The following is a 25099-nucleotide window of genomic DNA, read 5'->3' on the forward strand; positions in this document are numbered from 1 at the left end:
CAATCCACGGCGTCCAAGATGGAGAGAGTGTATATTGATAAGCCATTGATCATGAGAATGAAGCTCGCGACAAGAAAAACTGCGAGATCGGTTATGACGGCAGAAGAGTGGAAGCAGGCGGTGGAGAGAGATGGGCTTCTGATCCTTTTTCGTTCGACTGCGCGGTGGAATGGAAGCCGAGAGCAGCAGGGGAAGGCCAAGAGGGGGCATTAACAACGTCATGTGACGCCTAAGCTATTTAAGGCAAGGCTTCCGGCCTAGTTTCGCGCTAGCGATGCTGCGGCTGCTAACGTCACAATAAATCGCGCCCTTTGACCATCTCAAGTCCTTGTTCTATCCTATGCCATCACAGCAACATGTACTCGGTAAAGCCATCGCTACTAGGCCAGCTGGTCCGAAATCCGGAGCTTTACCTCGAGACTGTCCCAGCAGCCGCCCTCAATGTACGCCCTTTGACAGAAAAGACTTCAATCGCCTGCACAAGGCTAGGACATCCTAATTTGCGCTCAGCTTGACGACCCCATCAACCCATTGGGCGGGACTGTCCTCACTTCGCCTTCGTCCACCCTCTTTCATAGTATTCCTCCTCCGCCCGTCTCCGCTGAGGATGGCAGAAACCTCGTGCCTTGTTTCCACATGCCCAACGTTGGACTCTGTTGGGAGGTGTTGCTCATAACTGGCAATCCTGGTAGCATGTTCCTGCTCCAAGTCGCGATACCGCTCCTCATAAGCTAGTCGCTTCTTCTCGCGCTGTAATTCTTTCCGTTCTTGCAGTTTTTGTTGGATAAGGGCACCGGCGGCGATCAGGAGATATGCCATTCCCCGGCTTTTTGGCAAGATATTGCTGTTGGCGGCAGCAGAGAGTGTGTGATGGTGGGTGGTCTATAAGTGATGGAACTAAATATGAAGCCCGGCAAGTGTGAAGCGGCTTTTGGAAGTGCGCGCCGAGTACTGTTGGCAGCACAAGAGCACTGGAGGATCCTGGGAGCATTTGGACATGGATAAATAGATGCACTTGTCTTTCGATACTTCGGACTTCGTCTTCCGGGTGAACACTCGGATGGCCAACGCTTGACGCAGCAGATGCGTATTGGCGTATAAGGAATTGACAACTTACGGATTGGGCTGCGTAACCGGGTACGCGCTGCTCCATTTGAGGAAAGTCTGGTACATTGGATTCCACTGGTCCTGAATAAGAGGACTAAATGCCATCCGCCGAACGCCTCTGCTCAATTCTGAAATATTGTACAATGCCATATAGTCGTACAGATTCGTTAAATCCTGTTTTCTGTTTGATACACTGTCCACCTCATGCACAAGGTCTGCCGCGTCCCTTCAAGGCCTGGATCCCAACGAGGCGACGGCTTCCGAGAGCCGAGTAAAGCCTGCATTTGCCGGGGTGGAGGCTCCGCTTTTCGAATTCTGGCCAGCCGGACAGATTTGCAAGCCGCGCCCATACTGTTGCCCAGAGCATGCATGGCTGCACGGTGTTAAGGTGTATTGGAAATAGTTCACTTGTGTCTCCGTGAGGCAGTCACATTCCACGTCAACTGACTCATTGTTAGAGAGATGACAGAAACGGAAGCTAGCTGAGGGAAGAGAGCACCTGGGCCAATATGGCAACCGTGGTGACTTACCCAAAGCACATGAATCTCTTCCAGCCCTTCGCTCCGTCCATTTTTCGGTTCATTCGAAGATCGGCAAACCTCTCACCACGAGGTCCTGTCACTCGATCGAATTCGCTGGCTGGTGGACTAGCCATCGGTGCGAGAGTCGGCTTGTGTTTGGCATTGACCACGGCAGCGTAAACATGAAGTTTGGCGACGGGATTCTTTTCACTGTCGCTCGATAACGGCAGGTCCGGCTGTATTGTAGAACTGTGTTCATCTATGGCACCGAGGAGTCGTGACGGCGGCGTCAAACGACGGGGACGAGTGCCTAAGCTACTGTACATGGATGACGGGATTGCAGCTGTTGAAGAGGGTGAAGGTGGTGGTGATGAGGAATCTGGAGCTGACGAGATGAGAGTGCTTGAAGATGACAGGACGCTTTCCATCGAGTCTGACGGTGATGGAGACCGAGAGGCCGATTCACTGTCGGCCTGGCGGTTGCGGGGAGCCATCTTGGTTTGTGCTGCAGAGAGGCGAGGACTATGGTGAAGATCCAAGGCTGGGAAATTTGATGGAAACCTCGCTTGATGGTAGTTGCCAGAGAAGCGATGGTGCTATATGAGGAGGAGCGGGGCGCGAGGGCGCACTACACTGTCTTATTCACAGATGACAGATGACAGGTGCCAGTGATCTTCACCAGGGCGAAGGACAGTTAGCAATAGCCTTTTGAAGCACAGTAGAAGCTTTAATCACTCCTCCATCGGAGAAATATGCAAGTATACAAGTCAGGGACGACAAAAGTCAGAGCGAAGCTCTAGAAGGCGACACGGGACGCAGGCTGGTTCAAAAAGCCACCGGGCTCACGATCCAGGGCCTGCCAAAAGGAGCATGTCATCCCATCCTGATGATTCACCCTTGGCGCCCTCCATTGACGGCGGCTTTGTCGATCAATTGCTTGGGGAAGTTGTTGGTGCTGGCACATTTTGTCTCTCATCTGCGCCGAAAAGCGCCATCTCGCCGTCCGGGGGTGGTGATTGGGTGCACTAGGCCCTGCTTTCTCGCTAAAAGTCTGGAAATCTAGGGGTCTCAGGCGCTAAGGGACCCCGGAACTGCGGTTGTGTGTGGCCCTCTCGCGTCCCCTGGGTCCTGGCACCCCAACGAGCCCCCAACAGCCCCTCCCAAGCCCCCGAAGTCCCCGAAGTGACCGTTGCCTGCCCTGCCAAACCCGCTAAACCTCAGCCACTGAACTCTCGATCGGGGAAGCAATGGGTGCATCTAAACTCTATTCGATCCTGGAGTTGCCTGAAAGGATCTCCGTTTGACAGTGGCTGGCGTCAATGACGCCTATGGCTTGATATGCAGGGTCACATTTGAAAATGGGTGCTCAAGCAAGTCCGTCCACACAAGCAGCCTCTGGCCCGCACGCTACATATTGGGGCATGTGAAGAATGGTATGCATTCCTTGCCTGATTGTGGCTCTAACAACAGGTTGCATGTGTGTGCGTTGATCCCTGGTCATCAGGAAGGGTGTGTCTCTGGTGTGTCTCTGGTGTCGTCGGTGCCTCTGATAGTCACGGGAATGAGTCGGCTGAAAGTAAATCCGTCGAGGCACTGCCGGGCTCGCGGGATCCCCATTTTCGGTCCAATCCGCACCGGCAGAAGCACGCGAAGTCGTTATCACAAATGCTCACGTCAATTCACGTTACTGTGATGGTATCGGCATTTTTATCCATATGGAACTGCAAGAACCCAGCACAATAGCACAGCTGCCTAGAAGGCTCCCTGCACAATCACTGTCGCCAAAATGGCGCGCCCACGACGAGCATCTGCCGCGTCAGATCTCAGTTCTGTACCGGACCAGAATCAGGTACCTGCGCGTTCTACAATACTTTCCCCAGACCATAGTCGGGCGGCCTGTAGTAACAAGTTACCTATAGGAGTTAGGAAGCATGTACGACTACCTCGCCAAAATCGTCCTCCTTGGCCCCAGCGGCACCGGCAAGTCCTGCCTCCTGCACCGTTTCGTGAAGAACGAATGGCGAGTCCTTTCTTCTCAGACCATCGGCGTCGAGTTCTCCTCCAAGATAATAAAGATTGGCACGCCGCCCAATCGATCGAAACGAATCAAGTTGCAGCTATGGGACACGGCAGGCACAGAGCGATTTCGAAGCGTGAGTCGGAGTTACTACAGGGGTGCAGCAGGTGCAGTGCTGGTGTACGATGTTGCGAGTATGGCCAGTTTCCAGGCGCTGCCCACTTTCCTGAGTGACGCACGAGCACTGGCTAGTCCGCAGTTGACGGTGATTTTGGCGGGAAACAAGGCGGATTTGGCGGACGAGTCGCTACAAACACAAGGGCAATCGGGTCAGAATCATACGAGAACTCAGGCTGTGCACATGAATGGAAGCGCTCAACACCATCGCATCCAGAGGGAGGATGAATCCAACACCACTCCAGCCGCATCGAGCGCGTCAAGTCGACAGTCATATTTCCCCTATGATTCCGGAGGTGCAAGCCTCACCGACTCTGTGAAAACGACATCCAGTCGCTCTCGCGGGGACAGCATGAATCTTTCAAAATGGACAGCCACTCAATCCACGGACGGCCGTGAAGTCAGCACCGACGCCGCCTCACGGTGGGCTTCGAAAGTCCACATCCCCGTCACAATGGAAGTTTCGGCTCTCACGGGTGAAAATGTTGATGCATTATTTTACCGCCTGGCCGCCATGATCCTGACCAAGATCGAGCTGGGAGAGATCGATCCGGATGATCCGGCAAGTGGTATCCAGTACGGTGATGGTGCTGTGGGAGCCGATGGAGACAGTATAACCACAGATGGAGGCACCGTGAGGCGGCGGAAGGGAGGAAGGGGTGGCACGGTAAGGAATGGAGTGCTCAGCAGTCTCGGGGAGTGGGAAGACGTATTTCGCAGACCGGCCTCGCGAGCAGGGGGAGGGCGATGTTGTTGATGAAAAGAGTTCCGAAAGACACGATACGATGTCTTTCTTGCGATGGGGTCATGATTGCACGAGATGTTTCTTCTCCCGCTCTCTTTCACTCTCTCTTTGTCCTTTGTCTTTCTTGTTACCGCCGTCTTTGGAAAGAACGAAAAAGCAAGCAGCAAAACAAGCGAGCGAGCGTTTTGTACACAGCCTTGTTGGATTGGACTTGGGTCGAGTTCTGTGTACAGTTTTATACAGTTGTCTCGATGTCAGCCGCTTTTTGTTACACGATAAGGCGAGGCGGACGCATGCATGGCGCTGGGGCTCTCGCAGGTGCTTTTCCATAGTGCAGCCTGCGCTGTGCCGAGAGTTAATGTCTAATACGTTGGACACCCTTTTTGTCTTTGCACGAATCCTTCCATTTGGGCCAGGGCAACGAAAGGGGTGCAGTTTCGGTGGTCACGGCCCCTCTGCACCTACTTTACGATCCTGCGCCCGACGAGGTTGCAATCTGTGAAAGTTGGGCTGGTCACACACTTTTGTGCGGAAAGCCATGGTGTCTAGGGATGAAGGGGGTTTAGATGGGCATGGGGGGTAGTGAGACTGGGTTGGGACTCATTGAAAGGGCTGCCAGATTCGCCCAAGTATGGCAGGGAAGACGCTCAATACAGGGAAACATGGATCATGTGTGCTGCCGCTGATATAAAACAATGTTTCAAGGTCAAGTTTGTAGCCCTATGCGGACGAAGTGAGGTTGAAAACTTCCATGTCTCCCAGCCCTCCATCAACTTCCCCTCACGTCAGCCTGTTGCAAGCTCTTCATACCCTTCCTGACCCTGACCCTGTCCACCTTCTTCACCCTCACCTCCCGTCTCGATCTTTGGACCAATCTTCTCACACAGCTCCACGAACTCGACCTGCCTGATGAGGTTCTGCGCCGCGCTCAACGCCTTCATGATTACGAGCTGGTTCCTCTCGGTCGTGGCAGCACGGAAACTCCTCACGAGAAACTCACTCAGCATCTCCACCGTCCAGTCATCCGGGATGTCCTCCAGGATCTGTAAAGGGTCGAAAAAGCTGGCGAATTTTCCGAGCAGGTGGGATGTGCGTTCCAGGCGGTCTTCGACGTCGGAGATGGAGAGGAATTCGCCAAAGAGGAAGGTGAAGAGTTCGGTCTGGCTTGCTCGGGAGGGCAAGGTAGATGGGTCAATCGGGTAGGATGAGGGAGGCGAGGGACGGCCGAAGTAGCAGTATCGTGTGGCCGTATCGTAGTCGCCCAATCCGTGGGTTAGAAGGCGAAGGGCTTCTTTGTGACGCCCTTGACGCGCATCGAGGATGACGGATTCTGAAACTAGGTAGGAGGAGAAAGGTGCCAGGCGCTCGAGGACCATGGAGACCGAATAAGTCAGATCCTTCCCGGCGTCGTTGGTGCCCGTGGTTGCGTACGCGCCACTTCCTAGGAGTTGGAGAAGACGGAGCCGTGATTGCCACCATGGCTCCCGGGGCGCGTTTTGGTGGATGAAGTCGAGGTAGGTCGGCTTGGGCGACTCAAGAGCTCGGTATGTCGAATAGCTCTCTGCTAGCGACGCACGAGCGGATTCGGACTTTTCCAGGACAGTGAGAACTGAGTCGAGGTAATAGCCTATCAGGTCATCGGCGTACTGCCCGAGGTGTTTGCCAAAGACGAGATATTCCAGGTACTGCTGGACTGCCCCTGGCGCTTGTTCCTTGAGTAGTAGGACAACTTCTTGAGGGCTGAACTTCACCCGTGCAGCGTCATCTGTGAAGACTTGGACGGCGAGGTCTGGATTTCGCTGAGCGAGCCACAGGGTGTAGGCTTGGACAAGATCGACATCTCGAATGACTGTCAAATAACGGCGTAGTTGACCTTCCACGTAGCCAATATTTGAACCGTAATCCACATCCTTCTCTCCATCTATGATCCGTTTCCACGTCGCGAGGACATCCTGAGCTTGTTTCTTACTCTGGTACAGCCGGCTCAGAACGTAAAGCCGGTTGTACCTTTCCAAAAGCAATGTCGCACGCTCAAAATCGCCCTTCCATTGATCAACGACATTGTGCAATTTGGTCCGAACTGATCTCTGGGCAGGACTATCTGTGGGCAAAGCTTGGTCCAAATAGAGCAAGACATGAAGAAGCGCCGCATCCACGGAATCAAAGACGTGCTTGTCGTCTGCAATGCTTCCGTACCCGCGCTTCTCTTGCCACAGCATCAAGAAGTGTCTCATCATCATCCAGAATTCAGTAGGAGCATCCTCGAAATGAAAAACTGGTGATGGATGGTCCTGCAGCAGGTCTGCCATACCTTGATGGAGCCAGATGCCTTCCGGCCCGTACAAGACCTCCGATGACAGCGGAGGTAAAAGAAGCAGCACGATCCGCGGATCCAATCCTCCATCATGTAGCGTGTTTTCAACAGCTCGGAATATGTCTTGAAGGGCCGAGGAACCCGAAAGCTGTGTCTCCAAATGTAAAAACAGAATCAGACTAGCCTTCTGTCTGATATAGTTCAGCGTAAGAAACTCTGTCTCATCCTTCGGTTCGCGACCGTGTATGCTGGCCAAGAACCCAAAGATTTGACCAGGGATTACATTGGCGGGTTGACTGTCGACCATGTACTGCATCAGACGGTACTCGAGCTGCGAAATCAAAGGATTTTGCAAGATCATGAGTAGATCTTTCCCGTGCCAAACCAAATTTCTCGTGAAGGCGCGTCCGAAGCGACGGGCAAGCTTTTCCTCTTCAGTAGCGCGCTTCTTCACAAGCTCATTCGACGGCTCTACAGGCGTGCTCAAAGATTGACTGTCGAACAGAGCGCGCTCTTGCTCCACCTGCTCCATGGCGGACTGTGTCCTCGGATCACCCTCGCCTTGAGCGCTTTCTCGATGATGCAATGGTTTGACGGAAAGTGGCACCAGTTGCAGCAGTTCTCCGGGGGCTTTGAAGAAATGGTTATGCGTACTTAGCGTGTGGTGCAAGCCAGCGGGAGCATTCTCGAAGCCGCTTGACGGCAGGGCAACACACGTGCGAGGATGAGCCAGCTCAGATGCATTCTCGACCAGCTGTATTTCCAATTTCCTCTCTGCGATGCCTTCCTCAACTTTCCGCAAAAGAGCAAAGATAATTTTGCCTTCATCTTCCGAGCGTGGGGCTCCTTCATTTTCTGGCACAGCAAAGTTGTCCAGGAGCAGATCCTCAGGATAGCTTTCAAAGTCAATGGTCCCTCGGACAACATCACCATCCAGGTTGACGAACATACCAACACCAGGCTCAGACTCTGTTGTGCCAGTTGTTAGCATGAATTCAGTCGGAAACGGCGAGAGGATATGTGGCTTGAGACGCTTATGAGAATGCTTGCTGTTCGTTGCAGCAGATGATCTGGAGGGCAGTGCCTCGGTCGACGCCCGAGGACGCGCTCTCGGTCGTGCGCTCCCATCAGCACTTCCGTCGGGAGCTGCAACGTCGGTAGATGGTAATGCGGGTTGGCCTGAACCAGCCGATGCCGTGTCATCAGGAGGCATTAGATAGGCAGACTCCTGGCGCCTGTGAGGACTGTCCCTTCTGTCCTCTGTAGAGCCTATCAGGTTCCCCATGCTTGTACTTCGACCATGACCAGCTGCTTCAGCAGGTGGAGGAGACCGTGCTGGAGATCTACCTCCATTATCGGCCAGAATCTCATCGTCCGTGGGCTGCGACGAGATGGGAAACAGTGGAATCTTCTGCTGGTGTTCCACCTCCAAGAGCGCATAGCTCGTGTCGTCGGCCACGCATGCAATGGTGTCTCTTCGACTTGATCTCAAACAGCCGGGATATTCGATGTTATTTCTCAGCGATCGCAGCCTCTCACCCACACGGACCAAGATGATTCTGCGAGAGTTTGCGATCATCACCACAGGGCCTTCCGGGTTCTCTTTGTCTTCATTTTCGTCGATGCCACCAATCCACTGGACCCCAGTGGGTTCCCTGTTAGGAAATGCCGGACTGAACTCTGGAAGTGAGTAAAACGAGACAACGCCGTTGCATAATACGCAGGCTTTCAGAGGACCGGGCAGGACAAGGATCTGCTGGATGCCTGGCGCATTTGGGGAGTCGGCTGAAGCGGCATGGCCGCTGGGTTGCAATCGGGAGGCTAGAATGAAGGTGGAAGGAGCATTGTCGTCGTCCTGATCAGAAGGGATCGAGACCAGGTGCAGGATTTCAGCCGCAGAGGTTCCGATGTATAAATTGTTGTCTGAACGACCGTGAGAGGCTTGCGGGAGGTCCAGGATACACAGCCTCACCTACTCCAATATTCTACACATGTAATCGATACTTCTGCATCACCATCGTCCGCTGCCAGTGGGATGTCCTCGAGAACGGCACGAAGGACATATGGGCCTGGTGCCGGCGCGGCCAGCTTCTGGCGCTTTGCAGGGCGCTGGTTATATGGATTGGCTTCATCCATTTGCTGCTTCAAGTTTCAGGGAGATCGATCGAGTACATCCATAGCTGCGAGCAGTCTGAGAAGCTTGTCTGAAATAATAGTAAGTGTAACTCGACTTAGGATCGCGGTTGATGGCGGGAAGCGGAGCAGTCTGGTCTAAGCGCAGGTACTGCGGGATATTCGGTTTCGAGGTGCAGTCTCCCCATTTCACACTACTAGGCCAGATCTTCCATTTTGTTGTCGCTACTGTTGACGCGTTTGACGTTGATTCAAACGCTTTCATAGGCTTACCTCACCTTTTCGCTCTAACAGCAGAAGTCGATTGATGTTCTACCGCTGATGATGCCTCCAAGTCGGCCACATTTCAATCGGGAGCACCAATAAACCCCCTGGCCTGTCGACAACATGGACGCAATGGTGGTGTCAGAGGTCAATGCCCCTCAGGCAGAGGATGATGCCCACCGGCCTGAAGACACACTAGATCGGCCTCCCGTCGAGGCAGAAAACAAGTTCCAGAAGGCAATCGCAGCATGGCGGAGTAAGTTCACGTCCAGTACCTCGTGTTCATGCTGCGGGCTAACTCATCAGACATCGACCTTTCCTCGTTGATGCCTCAATTGGATTCCACAGCCTCTGAAATAGTCGCCCAGCAGAGAGATGCCTTGCTCGAGCGGAAGGAACTTGCCCAGAAGACGAAAGACTTTCGAAAATTGGAGGATGCAGCGAAGTTGACTGAATATAAGACGCTCTTGAAATGTTGGTTTCCCACATGCAGGAACAGGTTCCGAAATTAACTGCTTGCAGCGTACCAAACCTTCATTGACCTGATCACTGGCCACGGCAAGACTTCATCGTCCGCATTCCTCCAACTATACCAATCCTTGTCTGAGGCTCCGGATCCCTTTCCTCTCCTCGAAGCCTCGGTCGACTCTCTGGTTGCATCCGAGGACACAGTACCCAAGCTCACTTCTGAGAACCAGCAACTGCTCGCTAGGGTCAGTAGACTGACAGCTCAGCTCGAAGAAACAGAACGAAAGCTGCAGGACGAAAGCAAAGCCCGGAAAGATGCCGAGGCCGGAACGAGTACGCTGGTGCAAGAGGTCGAAGCCAAATGGGAAAACGTCCTGGAGGAGAAACAGAACAACTGGACTGCCAAAGAGCGCTTTCTGGAAGACAAGGTCGAAAACCAAGACAGACTCCTTAAAGAATTGAAAGCCAGCTACGAAGTGTCTCAGAGGCTTCAAGATGGGTCGGCTGAAGCCGCATCGTCTAAAGCTGCGGCTGCAGAACTAGAGATGATGACCTATGAGCTAGAGAAGACAACTGCCCGTCTTGCCGAAATCGAAGCAAGGAACGAACAGCTTCGAGTCGACCTTGCCAGAGCCACTTCCCAGGCTGTTGAGAATCATAGTATCGAAGATGACCCTTCCTTTTTACGCCTGCAGTCCGAAAACTCTTCCCTTCTTCGAAAAATTGAGTCCGCCAGGTTCGAGAGAGACACGGAAAAGAGAGATTGGGACAATAAGCTACGTCAAGTTGACAGGCAGCGGTCTCAACTCGCAAATGAGAATGAGGAGCTACGGACAAAGGTCAGTAAATGGTCCGACTATGAGGATCTGAGACGGGAGCTAGATACTCTTCGGTCAATTGAACTGTCAATTGGCGACGATGAAGATGGGGACGAGGCTGCTATGGACGGGTTGGTAGAGAACGGCACGAAGCAATCTTTGGAGCAGCTGCTGCTCGCACGCAACAAAAAGCTGACCAACGAGCTGACGTTATTGCGAGTGTCGCACCAAGACCTTCAACGGCAGCTTGAAGATCTTCAAGAAGAGCTGTCCCGGACGAATGCCGAGTTGGAGAAGTCTCAGAAGCTGTCTTCAACCCTGGAGAACGATCTTATGCGCGTACAAGAGGAGGCTGTAAACGCACTGCCCTCTTCGGGGATGTCTGTCGCCGGCACTTACGTATCTCGGCATCCTATGGGCTCTTTGCGGAGAGGAAGGGCATCACCCACATCCTCAATCATCTCGGGCTACGACATGCAGCCGAGAACCAACACCTTGGAGTCACTGCGAGGGGGAGATCCAGCTGGGGGAGGATCTGGCATTTTGCCGATGATCCAGGCTCAAAGAGATCGGTTCAAACAGAAGAACCAACAACTTGAGGAAGAGCTATCCAAAACTTACGCGACCGTCACTTCGCTGCGTCAAGAAGTTGCCTCGCTTCAGAAGGACAACTTGAATTTGTACGAAAAAACGCGATATATCTCTGCATACAATCGAGGTCCAGCCACGTCTTCCGCTTACCACGGGGCACCAGGACACACCTCGATCCATGTGGATGACTCAACTACCAGCCGCTGGAAATCGCAATACGAGGCCAATATCTCTCCTTTTGCCGCCTTTCGTGGCCGAGAAGCGACACGTGCCTACAAACGCATGAGCTTCCCAGAAAGGATTATATTTTCGCTGACGAGGGTCGTTCTCGCGACCAGGACTTCACGCAATCTCTTTGCTGGCTATTGTCTTGCACTTCATATGCTGGTGTTCGTAATGCTCTACTGGATGGGCACCGCAGATGTGGATCGAAAGGTTGTCCATCTGGGCGAAGCGGCAGCGGCAGCAGTGGGCGGCGCAGGCCTTCGATCACCTGAATCCCACGATCCTGACTGGCATCAGCAGGAATTTGGATAGCTTGTGACGGACAAATTCGCTTTGCTAGGGGTGTTCGTGAATTCCCAACGGATTTTACATGGCCGGTGGCTTCTGTTTTCGTTGTAGCGAGTATCCTGTTGCTTCTCACGTGTCCTTCAGTTTGAAGTCTGTAGATTGCGGTCATTCGGGCAGACGACCTCTCCTGGGCCGGTACACGCCCGATGTTGATGCGGGATCCTTCGGAGTGAGCACTAGATCACAGCAGGGTATTGCGAGGGATGTTAGATGGACTCGCTGCGGCTTTCTAAGCCGTACTCCGCGCAAATATTACGATCAAGACTCCAGCTTGGTAAACGTCTCGATACAACTCCAAGAGGCAAAGTCGAGGCTGACGTAAATGGTCGGATCGCTGGAAGTAAGCACGGACGACGATGAGGAATGTGGTCTACGCACGCACCTCCGCACGTAATACCGCTACACTCGGTACGAGCCATGATTCTCCCCTGACTCTGTCGGTACCGAATCTCCGAATACGACACTGGCTCTCATAGTCAGCGTGAGGATACCTCGTGGGACCCAAAAGACGTGTCTTGGGCTCCTTGGGCATTCCTTGCGGACACAGCTAGGATTCGACTCCAAGGTCTCGCGTGTCTTGGTAAGCATCAATTGCGCGCAGCATGTTTCTGTACTTAGCACCGAAGAGCATCACCCGATCGAGCCTGAGAAATTTGTCTTGGTTGTTGCCACTGCGCGCATGTGTGGTACAGTGTGCGAGGCAACTTGGCAGATGACAATGGCCTGGCCGTGGGAATGGGAGGGCCTCAGAGACTTGCTTCCTCTCGCCCAAGTTCCCTAGGCATCGGTTATAAGTCCTAAGACAAGCGCCGACAGCAATTCGATTGGATACCCGTGTCCAAAAACATGAAACGAATACCCAGCCGAAGAAAGGAACTGTCTGGACGCGGACATAGCAGAGAACGACTCGGAGAGCGAATTCGACGCCTCCTCAACAGGGCGTATCCGCTATGTGGGCCACATATGCACGTCATGCAGTTCCCTTGGGATCAAACACTCTGGGATTGGGCCTGTGAGACGGTGGCTGGCGGCTGGCCGGCGGCAAGGAATTAACCAGACGAACTTCCGAGGACGCCTGAAGGGAACCGATAGGAAGACCGGGCTTGGGCGTCGGAGGCCAGCATGCGGCCAGCCGATCAGCAAACCGAATACTTGCTGGCCAGATCCTCAGGGTGCCAGTTGGATGCCAGTTGGGTGCCAGTCTAACCAAGAGAGCACAAGAGGCTCCAAAATCCCAGGGTTTCTGCTGCCGCACGCGCCAATTGTCCATCTATTATTACACCGGACACCCAGGGACCCTCGTCGATCAGACACGCAGCCGACAATCTCCCTTGCCGCCTCTTGCAGCACTCATGCAGCGCTCATGCGGCCAAGCAGCCTCCACCGTGGCTGGCGAGCCAATTGCAAATGCAACGACCTCAAGATAGAAACACTGCCTTCTCGACCAAGCTCCACCGTCAGAATAGCAACCATCCTATCCGTGGTCGCTATACCAGTCCACTTTACAAGTTGATATAATGCGGCGGCTGGTCTCGACAATGGCCTCTGACCTCTTCAGCTCCTCATATACAGTCTTTCCTCTCATTTCCAACAGCACATTCCAGCAACTCATTAATCCGTGCCAATCTTTCCTTAGCAGTCTCAAAAGAATCTGCGGGCCAGACAATTCCCTTCATTAATACCATTTACAACATTCTTTTCACAAAATGAAGTACTCTATGCTGCTCGCGTCGTTGGCGCCTACGCTGATGGCCGCACCGCTCACTCGCGATACCTTCGAGTGGACGCCGACATTAGCTGGCTACTTCGACGTTGTCTTCCAATATATGCAGCAGGCTCAATCGCCTGGTCAACCATCGCCAACTTGTGATTTGTCAAACGCTGCTATGCCCATCGCACCGACGCCACTGCCCAGTCCGGCGGGATTGGTCCTTGAGCATGTTGTTGTAGGCAGAGGTGTTCAGGTACGAGTTTTGTCTCTCTTTTCTTGGCCAACGACATACTGACGTTAAACAGAACTACACATGCGCCAATGCCACAGCCACCCCTGCAGCAGTCGGAGCTGTCGCAAGATTCTACAACGCCTCGTGTGTAGCGGCCGACTACCCAGATCTCCTCGGCCTCATCCCCAACCTGGCATTACAATACCCTCTGCCAGCTGATCCATCTGCTCCTCTTGCGCCCTCTGAGCTTCAACTTTCATCCCATCACTTCTTCGCTAACACCACCACGCCGGTGTTTGCTTTTGACACCCCCGAGTCTCCCGACTTCGGCACCATCTTTGCACAGAAGGTAAACTCCTCCGATGCACCGGCCAACGCAGTGCCCGGAGTCAGCGGCAATGGCAACGGCGCGGTCCCTTGGCTCTACCTGACATCTCGATCCACCACCGAAAGCGACATCAAGGCTGTCTACCGCGTGAGCACCGCTGGTGGACAGCCCCCGGCGACATGTGCAGACATGCCTGCGGATTTCAGCGTGGACTACTCGGCGACCTACTGGTTTTACAAATAGTAAAGTAATATGCTTTCAAACCTGACTGTGTTTTCACTTCGCACGGCGTTGGTTACATGGGATTTTGGGGGGCCACTGATGCCCGCATAGTGGGTGGTACTCTTGGATATTGAGAATTTGCGAAGTTGGTCGGGAACTTCATATTGCTGGAATATATACCCCAGATATTTCCGAGAGAATGGCAACTCTTACCTACTGAATGATCTATACACTCGTTCTTATTGTGCTTCTTTCCCACAGCTCACAATGTACCGGCTCGCCGGGTACTCAGTAGGGCAGAACGGAAAGAGGTTTTTCCGGAATTGATCCGAGCTCGCCCATGTACCGAGAACCTCGTAGCTAGAGCGAGGCCGCCTATCGCAACTCACTTCCTCACTCACTTCTCTTCTCTTCGTTCGAGACACCCGCATCTCATCAGCATCAAAAAGATCGCCACTCGTAGCGCGGAGCAGGTCAACTCTGCGACGCATCTTCCTGCCTCACTCGAGCTTCTTTGCAAGAACACCCTCACACTTCGTAGCCTACACATTTGGACACACGCTACACCTTTAAATCTCGGTTCTCCCTGCGATTGCTGGCAGGCAGATGTTCGAGGCCAAGGGACCCGACTTCGTGTACACCTCCTGGCAGTTCAATGCTGATTCTCCCTTCTTTCTGCCGCCTGGGGTTTCGGTGGGCTCTCTTTGCCCCATTATTGCCGAGTTGACACTTGACATAGACTTTGTTTCGAGTCTGGTTCAAAGTCTAAGCATCTGGTCTACACTCCACTCACACCGATGTCAATTGGTGCTTTCTCATGGCACAACATGGCTCGGACAACCTACCAATGGACACAGTATCAGGTCCAAACATTGTTCCAAGCTACGCGTCGACGCGCATTGACCACCACGTCCTCCTGCGGCGACGAAATCATTACACCCCATACAGTCTATATTTCCAGCCACACATTCAGTTAGAAGACCTGGAATGAAGAATCTGGCCTACGCTGAGGTTCAGTCCGCTTTTTAACGGTAAAGTGCTTTGCCTACAACGCTGCGCGCAAACACAAGTTTCCGGCTTGATGGGAAGCACTGATGCGCGCTTGCCTTGAGGTCTACGCGCTTCTTTGGGCTCCACTGCAGATACAGAGAGCCCTCCAGCTACTCTACCATGACCCACCCGGGGAAAGGTCTGAAGGTGAGCAGATCTTCTTCTCGAATCCCCACAGGCAAACCATATTCAATGCAAACCTGGCCACATGAGAGTTCCTACACCTTTTTGATTGGGCGCCATGTCCACGCTCAGGTCTGTACGGCGCTTTCCCAGATCAGTCTTCACGATCTCTCCACCAACTCGTCCCCACCGGGCTGAGCCAGGGTTAAACACACATGGCATCAATTGGGCCGACAGCTCTTTCACAGAATGCAACCAATCATCGAACTAGATGAGTCGGATGAGATGCTACTTCTTTGCTCAATCAACGCATTGACCAACGTTGGTGAGTAACTATGGGCATGGTAGGTCCAAAAGAAACTTTTCCATCAGTTTTCCTTTGCCCATCAATACAGCTTGGTACAGCTGTGTCTGAGATATTAGCTTGGTGACTCTTTCCTCTCCGAGTATAAATGCTCCATTTCCGCTCCTTTCCTTTGTCTGCCCTCGACAGAATCAAACCACAAACACACACACACAGCACTCTGAACAGTAAGCAACGAAATACTCAGCACAATCAGCCTACACTCGCTCTCAGAGCATCGACTTCAGCGCATACTCCTTCTCTGCAGATCCGGATGCACCAACGGACGCAAATCGCTCGATATACCGCTCATTTTGGACAACTCGTTCGAATTCAATCCCAATCTTACCGACATCTACAGTTATCTGCGCATATTCAGAACATCGGTACAACATGGCTATCCTTGATCCAGAGTACGGAAAGATGTACAGCCAATACAAACAAGCTACAGACAATGTTCTGTGCTGGATGAGGGCTCTCTACAACCGCCCGAGTACAATTCCCCTGAACGATCATCTCCAGCTGGCCGTTTCAGCCGTTCGGGACGGAATCCGAATGCCTGAGAACATGGCGGAAAACCTTGCAACAGCATTCGAGCTACGAAAGAAGACAGCCGAGTTTCATAGCCAAAGTGGAACATCGGATCACGGACACAACTACATGATCACAGTTCTTCAAACCATTTCAACCATCTTCTCCCTATCAAGGCCGGCAACACCAGAACCGACTTCAGCATGTGCCACATTCCCGGCACCCGCTCCTTACAGGCAGGAGCACTTGACTCCTCGACCTCTTACTCCCCCTCAGCAGGGGTATTTACCACCATTTCCTTTTCAACAGGAATGGTGCCCTCCTTCGTTCTGTGCATATGATCATCTCTATCAATATCAACAACAGCCCTACGGCACCTCTCATTCACCAGCTCCTTCTCCTTCACCATCACTACCACCACCACCTGGCTTGTACCCACTTTGCCCATCACTTCAGCCTCAATCCTTTCACATCAACCCAGCCTTCAGCATGAGCACTCACAGCATTGATATGCCAGCATCAATGTTTGAACGCGCTCCGGGCTATTGACGCGAATATTTCATATACAATCATTTCATCGCCAACTCAGAAAAAACCAGCAACATATACGGCCGTCTAAACCGCCGTGTCTATCGGATGGGCTACCTATCTATCAGCAACATACTTCATCTATGGCATCGCCAAAGAGGCAGCATCTGCGATAATATTTCCTGCAACACCTGCCATGAAACATCAACACCAAGTACATTTACCACAACAACAGAATCGACGAAAGCAATGCAGCATTGATAGCACCAACAGTGCCCATACGAGCACCACTCCTTCATGGGGCCGTTATTAACGTTTGGGAAGTTCCAATCACGTATGACTCAGTGGCAATTCCACTAATCCTTTCTGACGTGCTTCTAGTCTGCTCAGAAAACGCCTCAAAACACGTCACAAGTCACTCCGCAGGTGGTTGGGGAGGAGAAGGAGCTCGTTCTCCAGATAGAAAGAAGCAGAAGAAGCAGAAGGCCATGGATCGACGTGAGCAGTAAAAGCCTACAAATCCTACGGGTCTCAAAGTAGACTCGCAACATCCACTCAAAAAGTGGTAGAGAATCGGTCCTGTGGGACTTTGGAAAGAGGAGGACGCCCTGCAATAGAGAGGCACCTTCTCGCGGTGCAGGGTGTGAGTAACAGTTTCCTATGTCTTCACTAGGCTGTGAAACCAAGACCTCTCCTGTTTCCTCATGTCTTGACTTTCAGGTTCGGGGAAGAGAGGAATGCCACTTACGCCTGCGCTTAAGCTCTTGTTTGCTTCGAGGTGGGTAGTGCAGGGAATTCGTGTAATAGACCACTTCCTTTGCGTTAATGCTGATGAAGACAGCATCGAAAGGTCCGCACATCCAGCGGGCCGAATCTGCCGAGTAACAAACACTGTGGGTTCTTAAGCACTACTATGGAAGGATATCCAGGACCAGCTATCTCGAACGGGCGAAGAATGTCGTTTCTTTGACTCCTTGTCCGACAAATTGGGGCTTCACATGAGCGCACCATCCTATCTTTGCGTACAGCGTGCAGGAACACCCCACTGGCGAGTTTGGTATCCGCGATAAAGCTTGGGTACTGAAGGTAAGATAGGAACCACGGTAGGGCCGATCATGGAATCAGAATAGTCTCCCAGTGCAATGAACGGTATGCCTAGGCCCCCCATGTCCGAGAAATTGCTGCATTGGGACACGGGTGGCGTTGTCATTTACGTTACATTACTAGCCAGCCAGTTTAAGAGGCGTGACTTCGACATACACGACATAAGAATCGAGACTGGTGGCCTGGCGGCCTGACCCATGTGACTTCAGGTTGGTGTGTTCTGGAAGTATTTATACTCCATCACCAGCTCGAGTGTGGCATCTACGAGTATCGAACAACTATTCTCAGCTGAAATACCTTCCACAATGTATCTCCAGAGATCTCCTTCTGGCGCTGCCGTGGTGCCCAACGTTATTGGAGGCGAGGTTGTCTCTCTGCCTGAAACCCAGAACTTCCCTGTCATCCAAGGTTCAACCGGTGAAACCATCCACTACGCTCAAAGTGCCACCGTCGACGTCGGAATCAATGCCGTCGAGACTGCTGCTAATGCATTCAAGACATGGAGGAAGACTCCGCTGTCTCAGCGCCGAGCAATATTGGATAAAGTTGCCGGCATCTTGGAGACCAAGGCCGAGGAGTTGGCCAAAAGAGAGATCCCAGAGACCAGTTGTGATCCGCACTGGCCAGAGTTCGAATCAACTTATGCGTCAAAGTTTCTGAGGGAGACGTCTGCCAATGTTGCAACCGTGTGTGGGAGTATTCCTGACTCCGAAGTTCCTGGTACAACTTCATTCGTGTTTCGAGAGCCCGTTGGTGTCGTCCTTACTATCATACCGTGAATACAATCGATCTCCGCTCCTTTGACGGAGTGACATTCTCACTGACAGAATGACAGATGGAATGCTCCGACGATTCTAGCCTGTCGTGGCATCGCTGCAGCCCTCGCAGCAGGCTGTACCGTGGTCTTCAAAGCGTCTGAGCTGTGCCCATGGACTCACCAGCTAGTACTGGAAGTCTTCGCCGAAGCGGGACTCCCCGCCGGCGTATTGAACAAGATTCAATGCGCTCGTGCTGACGGTCCCGCGGTTACGGAAGCTATAATCAGCCATCCGGCTCTAAGGAAGGTCGAATTCATCGGCAGCGCGGCGGTTGGGAGGATTATAGGGAGTATTGCGGCCAAGCATCTGAAGCCTATTTTGATGGAGCTGGGAGACCAAAGCCCGGCCATTGTCCTGGAAGATGCCGATTTGAAAGCTGCCGTGAAGAATTGTGTGCAAGCAAGTATGTCCTCCCGTCTGCGAGGTATCATGACGCATGTCTTACCGAGTCTCAGCCATCGCCCACCATGGCCAGATCTGTTTCGGCACAGAGCGGATCATCGTACATGAGAAGGTGGCCCAGGAGTTCTCCCAACTCCTCATCGAAGCCACCAAATCTATACCCTCAGCTGGCCATGCCATCACCGCAGAGGGAGCAAAACGCGCCCACGATATCCTCGAAGAAGCCGTCGCTGATGGTGCCCAGTTCCTCGTCGGCAGCGCCAACTACACGGGACGGGCCTCCCTTGAACCTTCGATTTTGACGCATGTGAATTCAAAGTCTCGGTTATCCCGCGAAGAGTCCTTCGCCCCATCTGCGAGTTTGTATGTGGTCAAGAGTGACGAGGAGGCGGTGACCCTGGCGAACAACACACCATATGGGCTTTCGGCGTCCGTCTTTACAAGGAATCACGCCAAGGGACTGGCCCTGGCCCGAGACTTGGAGTTCGGCCAGGTCCAAATCAACTCCCACACCATGTCCTTCAACGGTAAGGTTCTTTTCGGCCCATCTTGAGGTTGCTCACTGACGGACAATTCAGTTGCCGCCCCACAGACAGGATTCAAAGGAAGTGGATGGGGAAGCAATGGTGCTGCTCATGGCATCGGGGAATTCCTGTTCAGCAAGCATGTTTCGCTAGCTCCGTAGAATTGGGCGGCCATGTGGACAACCCAGGTGGGCTGCAAGAGCCCATGCGGTAGAAAAAGCAGCAGTGCCAAAAAGACCTTATGTTCGCCGTATAACAAGCAACAAGGGCCCCATCAAGTGGATGCTCGGCTAAGAGAGAAAGGCACGAAGACCCGTTTCGAAGCCACGAAGGCAAATTTGAGTATCTTCGTGAGTGATGAGGCTTATTGAAGCTTGGTTGAAACCCCCTTTCCTGGCAAGGGAGATGGGGCTCACTAGGCTCGAGATTCCACTTAGGGGCTGGCGGGCTCAGGGGAGGCTGAGATTCTAGAACGCCGTCCTTCCTAAACAGGTATGAAGCCACTGGCTATATCCACAGCCTTGCGCCACATGGCCTCTTTCAAAGCGTCATCCAATCGAGTTGCTCGCCCCTGCGCATTCAGCCCGCCACAGAAGGAGGCACATTAACGAGTACGGAGTATGTCCCCGTACGAGTACGATTGCGTTCCCTCAAATTGGTGGCCGAGGCTAGCCTGTGTCCCAAGGCTGACGAAGAAATAACAGCTCGCAGCCGAGACATTGTTTATTATAATTATCCACAACCGTCCATTTCGATCAGAGCGGAAGGATGTGCCTCTGAGCTCCCATCAGCCAGCCCAGAAGCCATGAAGGTAAGCTTGATATGGTATATTGTTGGCGGATTTGCCGCCTATCCGAACACTATGTAACCTACCTTCGTTCCTCTCTTGTCTTGCTTCAATCCCTTTGAGCCAGTCACTCTTTCCAGTATTGTTTTGCTCCTTTGATTTATCGGTCTGCCCAGTCACTCTTTCCATTCCGGGCCCCTTCTAGCCATCATTGATGGCCTTAATGCGTTGCTTTCTTTCATTTCTTCCCCTTCTGTCTGTTGCTGTTCAGGCTTCGTCCCTTGAACGAGATGTGGCGGTTACAGTGACAAAGACTAATACGCACATTGTCTGTCCTTGTACCACAGAGTTGGGCGGCACTGGAGACTGGCAAGACTGGGCATCGACAGAGACGATATTGATCCATCCTACCAACCCTGTCAGTCTTACAAACGGCCATCCCACATGGGCCGATTGGGAGTCGGCCAGTGGTGCGAATAGAGTCCCCTCGACCAAGAGCAGTACCAAGTCGCACTCCTCGAGGACTCGACACAGCAGTGCTCCAACGTCGAGTTCTAGCCATGACCACCAGACGAGCGGGACTACGACCATTACAACCTCTCACCGGACTCCCACCCCAAGCCCGACCCTGAGCACCAATACTACACTTGCGGAAAGCCCGCGTACCACATCTCGCTCCCACAGCACTTCAACAAGTACTCATACCACTCCCAGTGCTCCCCATTCTACGTCAACGACTGTCCATCCGGTCTCCACAAGCACAGCTCCTGCGCCGATGAATACGCAGACCACAACGGCTGCTGACAGATCAAGTACCAGCACCTCCTCAAGGACCACTCTGTCAACGAGCACCAGTTCCATTACCTCAACTGCGCCTTTGACTTCTGATCCGATCACTTCGACGTCCTCGACAAGTTCAGGGACGACGTCCACAAGGTCCCCTTCCACCTCATCGCCTTCTCCTGTTAGCACTACTACATCTTCTGAAACATCTTCGTCAACCTCTTCGGTCCCAACAACCACCTCGACGTCTACTGAAACCACTACCTCGAGCACCAGCAGCACATCAACGTCGCCTGCTGACCTCCCGACAACCACGGTCGATCCTCAGACTACGTCGACTTCGTTGATAGCAATTACCTCGAGGACTAGTAGCAGAACTACTTCAACTGCTATTCCCCAGACAACCACAGTTGATCCTCAGCCTACATCGTCCTCGAGCACCACTTCGACCAGTTCATCGTCAAGCTCCACTCCATCGCCGAGCTCAGATCCTGCCACGTCTACTTCGTCTGCTGCAACGACAACGTCCTCGGTCACATCTTCGACGAGCACAACCCTAAGCACGACTTCCACGACTTCAGATGCGCCTATAACCACGTCCACTACCAGCAGCACAACATCTATTACTACTACGACAACAACATCCACAACTGCGACCACGGTAAGTCCCAAGGTTTTCCTCAGGTCCGTCCCTTGACTTGTGAGACAGACCGTTTTGCTGACATTTGTCTTCGCCTCCGACGCAGAGTGCCTCGCCAACACCGGACCTCATATGCGGCGCATCGGGCACGATCGTAGGCATGGGTCCAACTTTACACTATCTTGGCGTCGACGCCGACTACTGCCTACTGCTATGCCAGGGTGAACCCACAGAGATTTGTACCGCAGTCGTGATACTTGGGGGGGGATGCTACCTGTTTGCGGGCTCGAGCCTCACGGAATCCAACATTATCTCAGGGGACAGCACCATCTATGACCGGAACTGTCCGTTCTAGGTAGTCATGTTTGCAAGATGCCCACTGTGATATATAGAACGTGTGTATATGCGCAAAGTGATGGTGATGTATGTGCCTGTCCAGCGAAGTGGCACTGTCACAGCCGGGAATAGAAGATCCAAACGCGACAGGTGGGATTTTCTTTAATGTGTGTCTCCTTTCAAAGCTTAGTATCTTTATCTTCTTCAGGGCCAACCTTTCTTGATGCCTGTGTAGGCTGATGTCCGCTATTCTCTCCCTCTCAGCTAGACCCCTTTTATCGTTCGGAAACTCGTCTCTAAGCCACAGGGACGAACAGGGATTCTGCACCGCCACCACATCTTCAACCATCCAGAAACCTTGGACAAGCTACACGCAATGCCACATGACATCATATTGCATATATCCCCACGCGTCTACCTACGAGCGAGAACAAGGTACGGGGTCGTGGAGGCCCAAGTCAGGCTTTTGAGGGTCGATGATCTCTGGCACAATGAGATGTGAGGCTCACTAGGCCTTGGCCTCGCAAAAACCAGTTCAATCCACTCGACTAACCATGATACAAGCTCTCCCGACAACCCTGCCAGCAGCGGTCAGGGGAGGGGGCCATCTTCCTTCCTATCTACCTTACCTCGCTACCTAGCTTTCATCCTCATGTCCGCCCGATTGATCTACTTCATTTGACGCGTGGACATGATTTTCTCTGACAAGTTTCCTTTGTCCCCCGACCATCCCTAGCCACGATTTCGATTGCCCTCTGTCGACAGCTACCCGAGCTAGTCGATCCAAAGCAAGAACTGGGAAAAACCTGGCTGGCAAAGCTCGGCACCGACCCTTCGTCACTGATATAACTTCAGCCACAGGACAGGGCGAGAGAGTTCTGGTAGTGATTGGTGCCTGGATCGTAACTTCCCTCGTACATTTTAACGGCAGGCCAGAAACCGCAAATCTACGTCGCCCTTTGTCAGCTCAAAAGGCGTTGCAAGCCGAGACACGGGCAGCATTGTTACATTCAAACCCTTTCAGCCAGCGATCCTAGAATTGTTTACGGATTTATCTTTTTGGGGGAGGGAAGAAGTGTGGTTATTGCTAGGCCTGCCGACCTACCAACCTATCTTGAGCAGTCTCGATACACACACTCTCTCTCTCTCACTCTTGTGTCAGAACAGGAACACGGAGTTTGCATCTGTTTGGGCACGACTATATTTTGACGACAGTTCAGTTTCTGGAGACTTGACGGTAGCTCCTATCTCAAGCCGGCCGGCCCAACGCAGGAGAGAGTGAGTGACTTGTTAGTCAACGCACCCGTATACTTCACACCCTACGTGACCAGCTCGCCATGGCCGGAGACCATTTAGCAAACGGCGCTCGTCTGGATCGTTGGAAACACCCAAAGAGACCCAGGTCGAGACCACGAGGCCGCATCCAACAACACCACGCCTCAACCTCCATGGTCCATGTCCTTCCTACTCTATCCTCCACCCTCATCCTTCTCTCCACCTTACAATCAACCGTGACCGCGCAATCCGTCCCGCTCCTGCCCCTCCGCGTCACCAACAACTGCAAAGAATCCATCTGGCCCGCCATCCTGACCCAGTCCGGCACGGGTCCCCAGAGCTCGGGCTTTCTGCTGGACCCGGGCGACACCATGCCCCAGACCGTGGGACTCGACTGGAAGGGCCGCGTGTGGGCGCGCACAAATTGCAGTTTCCCCGCCGATAACACCAATTCGACGCCCGCGAGCGGCCAGGGAGGCAGTCCCTGCCAGACGGGCGATTGTGGTATGTTTCTGGAGTGTCAGGGCGCGGTGAGTGTTTATTTTTCTTCCTTTTTTTCGGTGAGCTGCGCTTGATATACATATGTCTATGTATATATATTTGTGTGCATCTGTATCTTTATGGAGCGCTCGGAGCAGTGGAGGAGGAAACGAGTCGAGGGTAGCGTAGCAGTCAATTTACTCGAAAGTGAGACACTTGCTGATCTGACCTTCGCGGTCCCCAGGGACAAGCGCCGGCAACGTTGGCTGAATTCACCATGTCGTCAGACACCAACCAATGCTTCTACGACATCTCGCTGGTCGACGGCTACAACATCCCCGTGGGCATCATCTCCCTGCTCGGGCAGACGGGTAATCCAAATTTGACCGACATCCCTCCCAACTTGACGAACCCGGTCTGCATCGGCACCTCGTCTCTCCTGTCTCCCGTCGGTAATGCCCCGGACGCGAACCTTGGCACAAATTCCACCTACCCGCTTCCTCTGGACCAATCCGTAACCTCTTCCTTCGTGCAAGACTGGTGTCCCTGGCCGCTGCAGCTCACTCCACCCACCAAACCGGGCGACGGCGTCTACCCTTACCCCGACGACAACATCCAACGACCCATCTTCAACCCGTGCCTCAGCGCCTGTGCAAAGTGGAACAAAGCTAAGTACTGCTGTACCGGTAACCACGGTACGCCCGCCACCTGCTCGCCGAGCCTCTACTCGCAGCAGGCGAAGAAGCTGTGCCCCGACGCCTACAGCTATGCCTATGACGATCAGACTTCCACCTTCATCATTCCCCAGGGCGGTGGGTTTGAAGTAGTATTCTGTCCCGCGGGCAGAAGCACCAAGATTCTGGTCACGTTCGGGGATCAGCTGAGGCAGTTGGCACAGACCGGCCTGGCGACCAGGGATATCCTCTCGTTGGCGCAGAATGTCACCTATATCAGGGAGAAGAGTGCTGCCGGACAGGTCACCCTGCCGGGCACTTTGCTGGTTGTCTTGGCGGGGCTAGTGCTGGCTTGGATTGGAGAATTCGGAGTTTTGCTCTAAGAGATGAGACATGCCCGTCCTGTCTGCGCTGGAGTCGGGTCAGAGGTCTGAACTTGAGATCCTGTCGCGCTGTTGTGATACCCTTTGAACGACTGCA

The 25099-nt window shown here is 53.1% G+C and overlaps 9 protein-coding genes across 9 annotated transcripts; 7 read left to right on the forward strand and 2 right to left on the reverse strand.

Moving 5' to 3' along the window:
• Positions 1-495: 495 nt before the first annotated feature.
• Z520_02584 (uncharacterized protein) lies at positions 496-2122 on the reverse strand (the record flags this gene model as incomplete). The annotated part of the gene is made up of 2 exons (XM_016773097.1): positions 496-844; positions 1638-2122. The coding sequence occupies 2 exons, from the start codon at positions 2120-2122 to the stop codon at positions 496-498; spliced, it is 834 nt and encodes a 277-aa protein (XP_016636567.1).
• Positions 2123-3559: 1437 nt separating this feature from the next.
• Positions 3560-4579, forward strand: Z520_02585 (uncharacterized protein; the record flags this gene model as incomplete). The annotated part of the gene is made up of 1 exon (XM_016773098.1): positions 3560-4579. The coding sequence occupies one exon, from the start codon at positions 3560-3562 to the stop codon at positions 4577-4579; it is 1020 nt and encodes a 339-aa protein (XP_016636568.1).
• Positions 4580-5352: 773 nt separating this feature from the next.
• Z520_02586 (uncharacterized protein) lies at positions 5353-9017 on the reverse strand (the record flags this gene model as incomplete). The annotated part of the gene is made up of 2 exons (XM_016773099.1): positions 5353-8804; positions 8858-9017. 2 exons carry the CDS (start codon positions 9015-9017, stop codon positions 5353-5355), a joined length of 3612 nt encoding a protein of 1203 aa, XP_016636569.1.
• Positions 9018-9401: 384 nt separating this feature from the next.
• Positions 9402-11692, forward strand: Z520_02587 (uncharacterized protein; the record flags this gene model as incomplete). The annotated part of the gene is made up of 3 exons (XM_016773100.1): positions 9402-9534; positions 9585-9752; positions 9801-11692. 3 exons carry the CDS (start codon positions 9402-9404, stop codon positions 11690-11692), a joined length of 2193 nt encoding a protein of 730 aa, XP_016636570.1.
• Positions 11693-13434: 1742 nt separating this feature from the next.
• On the forward strand, positions 13435-14242 carry Z520_02588 (uncharacterized protein; the record flags this gene model as incomplete). Its single annotated transcript, XM_016773101.1, has 2 exons — positions 13435-13692; positions 13745-14242. The coding sequence occupies 2 exons, from the start codon at positions 13435-13437 to the stop codon at positions 14240-14242; spliced, it is 756 nt and encodes a 251-aa protein (XP_016636571.1).
• A 1888-nt stretch (positions 14243-16130) lies between these two features.
• On the forward strand, positions 16131-16817 carry Z520_02589 (uncharacterized protein; the record flags this gene model as incomplete). Its single annotated transcript, XM_016773102.1, has 1 exon — positions 16131-16817. One exon carries the CDS (start codon positions 16131-16133, stop codon positions 16815-16817), a length of 687 nt encoding a protein of 228 aa, XP_016636572.1.
• Positions 16818-18205: 1388 nt separating this feature from the next.
• On the forward strand, positions 18206-19673 carry Z520_02590 (uncharacterized protein; the record flags this gene model as incomplete). The annotated part of the gene is made up of 3 exons (XM_016773103.1): positions 18206-18675; positions 18736-19121; positions 19174-19673. The coding sequence occupies 3 exons, from the start codon at positions 18206-18208 to the stop codon at positions 19671-19673; spliced, it is 1356 nt and encodes a 451-aa protein (XP_016636573.1).
• Positions 19674-20449: 776 nt separating this feature from the next.
• Positions 20450-21911, forward strand: Z520_02591 (uncharacterized protein; the record flags this gene model as incomplete). Its single annotated transcript, XM_016773104.1, has 2 exons — positions 20450-20455; positions 20703-21911. 2 exons carry the CDS (start codon positions 20450-20452, stop codon positions 21909-21911), a joined length of 1215 nt encoding a protein of 404 aa, XP_016636574.1.
• A 1616-nt stretch (positions 21912-23527) lies between these two features.
• Positions 23528-25002, forward strand: Z520_02592 (uncharacterized protein; the record flags this gene model as incomplete). The annotated part of the gene is made up of 2 exons (XM_016773105.1): positions 23528-23995; positions 24190-25002. 2 exons carry the CDS (start codon positions 23528-23530, stop codon positions 25000-25002), a joined length of 1281 nt encoding a protein of 426 aa, XP_016636575.1.
• Positions 25003-25099: the final 97 nt, after the last annotated feature.

This window comes from Fonsecaea multimorphosa (genome assembly GCF_000836435.1).
Source record: "Fonsecaea multimorphosa CBS 102226 unplaced genomic scaffold supercont1.3, whole genome shotgun sequence".
Taxonomy (NCBI): domain Eukaryota; kingdom Fungi; phylum Ascomycota; class Eurotiomycetes; order Chaetothyriales; family Herpotrichiellaceae; genus Fonsecaea; species Fonsecaea multimorphosa.